This window comes from Lotus japonicus, chromosome 1, assembly GCF_012489685.1.
Source record: "Lotus japonicus ecotype B-129 chromosome 1, LjGifu_v1.2".
NCBI lineage: Eukaryota > Viridiplantae > Streptophyta > Magnoliopsida > Fabales > Fabaceae > Lotus > Lotus japonicus.
In genome coordinates this window covers 84,215,846-84,219,465 of record NC_080041.1, presented here as the reverse complement: position 1 = coordinate 84,219,465, position 3,620 = coordinate 84,215,846, and the positions used below count along the sequence as shown (strand labels likewise).

The 3,620-nt window shown below is 33.4% G+C and overlaps 1 protein-coding gene across 1 annotated transcript; it reads right to left on the bottom strand.

Annotated features, from left to right (window-relative positions):
- Positions 1-1,133: 1,133 nt before the first annotated feature.
- On the bottom strand, positions 1,134-3,042 carry LOC130732139 (homeobox-leucine zipper protein HAT22-like). The gene is made up of 3 exons (XM_057584250.1): positions 2,399-3,042; positions 2,002-2,081; positions 1,134-1,635 (listed from the first exon to the last, which is right to left on the bottom strand). The coding sequence occupies exons 1-3, from the start codon at positions 2,876-2,878 to the stop codon at positions 1,329-1,331; spliced, it is 867 nt and encodes a 288-aa protein (XP_057440233.1). The 5' UTR covers positions 2,879-3,042; the 3' UTR covers positions 1,134-1,328.
- Positions 3,043-3,620: the final 578 nt, after the last annotated feature.

Genomic DNA, 3,620 nt, shown 5'->3' with positions numbered 1-3,620 from the left:
TTCTAGGGTAGAATCTGTTACAAGACTTTGATCATCTATTTAACAAAACTTCTTTTTTTCAAGAATGGGGTTACGCCCCAAATAAACAAAAGAAAGAAGAAAAAATAACATAGAGGAAAATTAACTCCCAAAAAGTCACTGTGGAATCTGTTACAAGACTTTCATCTAGTTCCTTAGAAAGATCCTGAAGAAAGACAAACTTGGGGAATGTCCAACGGATAATTTATACTTGAGGAGTAACATGCATTGATCATTTAGTTAGAATCGATTCTGAAATATGAAATATGATTGAGAATGAAACATTACTGATCAGGGAATCTTTTATTCCTTTACAAAACATGTTACTTGGAAACACGGTCCAAAATTACTCTAAGTTAGGGTGAGGAGGTTAGGCTTAAGTGTGATGGGTGTAAAAATGCCTTAAGATCACATTTTAGGACTTCTACACACTCAATTATATGGTGTGCCCAATTATATACTATAATTTTGGTGGTAAACTCTATTGATGTTGGATTTCTGTTTTTAATACTCTCTCAAGTTTAAATGCGCTTATATTTAAACGGAGTGCAAGAGGCCCTTTGTGTTAGTTTCTCCTCATTATGTAGTGGATAAAAAAATTCATAGAGCCCATTCTCACTTATTGAGGTTGTCAAAATGACCCATGTGATTTATGTATTTTTTCTAGCTTTTTAAATCATGGGCCATTAGACATTTAAGCTTTGATAACGCTTGTTAAATATAGAAGCGCGTACTCATAATATTGCTTTAGAACGGGGTGAATGTGATGGGTTAAGTGTGAGTAAGGTTGGAGTTAAAAATGTCTGAAAACATTTTTGGACCTGTACATACTCAATTATTAGTTGTGATTCATTTGTGCTCCAACTTCATTTTCATATTCTTTTGCCATCTATCTTTTTCTTTTCTTTCAATCATATGGCTTATTAAATCTTTTATTTTTCTCTCTCTAATCTTCTCATCTCTTTCTTTTTTCTGCTTTAATGAAACTTAATTCTCAATTATATAGTGGGATTTTTGTTGTAAGATGTGAGACTTCTCTTTTCAACAAAATTAAATCATATCCAATGGGCTGACAACTTGACATGGAAAGTCAAAACAATTCTAGAGCCAGAAAATTCATGTACAACTTTGATGAGTCCATATATATGATAAGGTGGAGTGCATTTGGAAATCTTCAAGAATAAATTCTAAAACTAAAATGGAATATTGACAGAAACTTTTGAGACTAGCTTATAATTCTGAGAAAAGATGGAAGGTGGATTAACAAAAGCCACGGTTTGCCAGAAAATGAAGTTCTATATTTGGCCTCATCATGAGTAGCTAGCACCTATAGAAGTGATGATGGACCTCTTTGGACTAATAGTAAAGGCTGTGGTAGTAGTAGAAGAAGAAGCAGAGCCATTATTGCTCTCGCCACTGCGAATTCGCTTACAAGAAGAACAAATGGTGAGGCTTGTAAGTGGAAGCTGCATATACAAAGTTTGATCTGGCTTTGTACTTTTCATCATTGATTTAATCTCTTGCAGCTCCTTTTGCAGCCTCTTGTTCTCCTCAGTTAGAGTTTCACAGCACTTCTTCAATAACTCACAGTTGGATTCTGTTTGTTTCAGTTTTGTCCTGCATAACAAGAACATTACTAGTTAGTACACTGACAATGAATTAGTTAATTGAGCATCATATCCTGCATAGGTTTATCATTTTTGTGGATACATTTAATGTCTAATTGAATCAGCATTATTAAAATTGATTGCGGATCGAATAGATTTTAATAAATTTGATCACAGTAAAAGTGAATTGAAGATTAAAGTGTTTTTTTGTAAGATAATGCTGTGAAATCCGGTTATAAATTTCACAATTGATAATGTTCACTGCAGAATCTATGATTTGTAGCTTCATTCCATGATTGATTTAAGAGCTGAAATCAATTCTAGTTCTGTTAAACAATGGGAACCCAACATGCTAGGTAGTAGTGGGAGAAGTAACCTGGCTCTTCTGTTCTGAAACCACACCTCCACTTGTCTCGTCCGCAGATTCAGCTTCCTTGCTAACTCTTGCTTTTGTTTCTGGAGAATGTGTCAAGGAAAATGAATCTTACCAGAATAAGAAAAATGATTTTATTGAATGAATTGAATGAGTGTACAGTATCAGTAAGCTATTTATATGTACAAGCTAATCTGCTATCTAACTAAGTAGGGAAAAACAGAATAGGAGAAGAGTTAAGTACTCAGCTCCTATCTAATTCTTCTGTATCTATTGTCTAATAATGAAAATTAAAACCTTCCTTAAAACCAACAATCATTTGAGAATTAACGAGAACAAAAATCATATCATGTACTTATAAATTAACAGCTTAATTAGTTAAGAACTTTAAGATATGTACCAGATTGAGAGTAGAATGCTGCTTGAAGATATCTTCTAAGAGCAGGGATTGTTGTTTGGTGAGCCTGAGTTTCTTCCTGGGACTACCATTTTCTTCAACATCAACGGCCTTTGAGTGAGTATTCTCTACATCTAGCTCCAATTCTTCATCACCTGAGAACTGATCTCTCTCCCTCTTGATGCTACAAGAGTTGGAGATTAATGAAGAAACCGCGCTTGGAGAATTAGAGGTATGTGGATGATGAAACCAATCCTCAGATTCAGTCTTTGTAGCTAGTATTAATTGATCATTGTTATTTGTAGTTAGATCAACATCATCATGATCAGGGAGTCCTAACTTAAGAGATGGGTATGCTAACTTGTTACATGGATCCTGATCCTCCTTTTTCTTCTTCCTGTGTTCATGATCAGTTTTCATCATGCAATGGCCAAGACCAAGACCAAGTCGAAGGCCTGGGATAGAGTTATCAAAACCAACCATGGTTTAATTTGTATTGTGATGAGATGAATGTCCTGAACTGGCCAAGTATGTTGCTTGCAATCTTGTAATTGTGTGCGCTACATATATAATGAGGAGGAAGATGTGAGATGGAAGAATATATTGGATATTGGAGAGTGATGGGAGGCCGGACTTATGGATTTATATGATTGGCTAGAAGGTCAGTTTGTGCCTCTATGAGGAGGACTCATATTTTATTAAGCAACCAATGATACTAGTGCTCTTTAAAGATATATATATTATTAAGAACAGGTTTTATTTATTTCAACACAAAACATTCACATTCTAGCGGAACTATCTCTTCTAACAGTAATTTTTCCATACACATAACTCAATCTTAGAGATTTTACTTGAGGAATAAATGTGTGAACATTTCCATTATTTGTAATATGTTACTATCTCAATTATATTCCTAGCTTGAGTTAGTTGATGTTGTATATAAAAGTTACTATTTAGTAGAAGATTAAAATATTATATACCAATAAAATTTAGCACAGTTGATAAATAAAAAACTCATTAAACATTTAGTTTAAAGTTCGATTTCTGAGCGATTTATTGAGAGACATATTCACTTAATATAATTTTAAGGTATCGAGAAGATTAGTCTTAGAACTACTACCAACTAGATATGAATACCTTGGTGGAAAAAAAAATGATTACAATAATTTTAATCCCAATTTATCCATTATATAATTTTATTTACGTGTCTTTTTTTTGTGTAAGA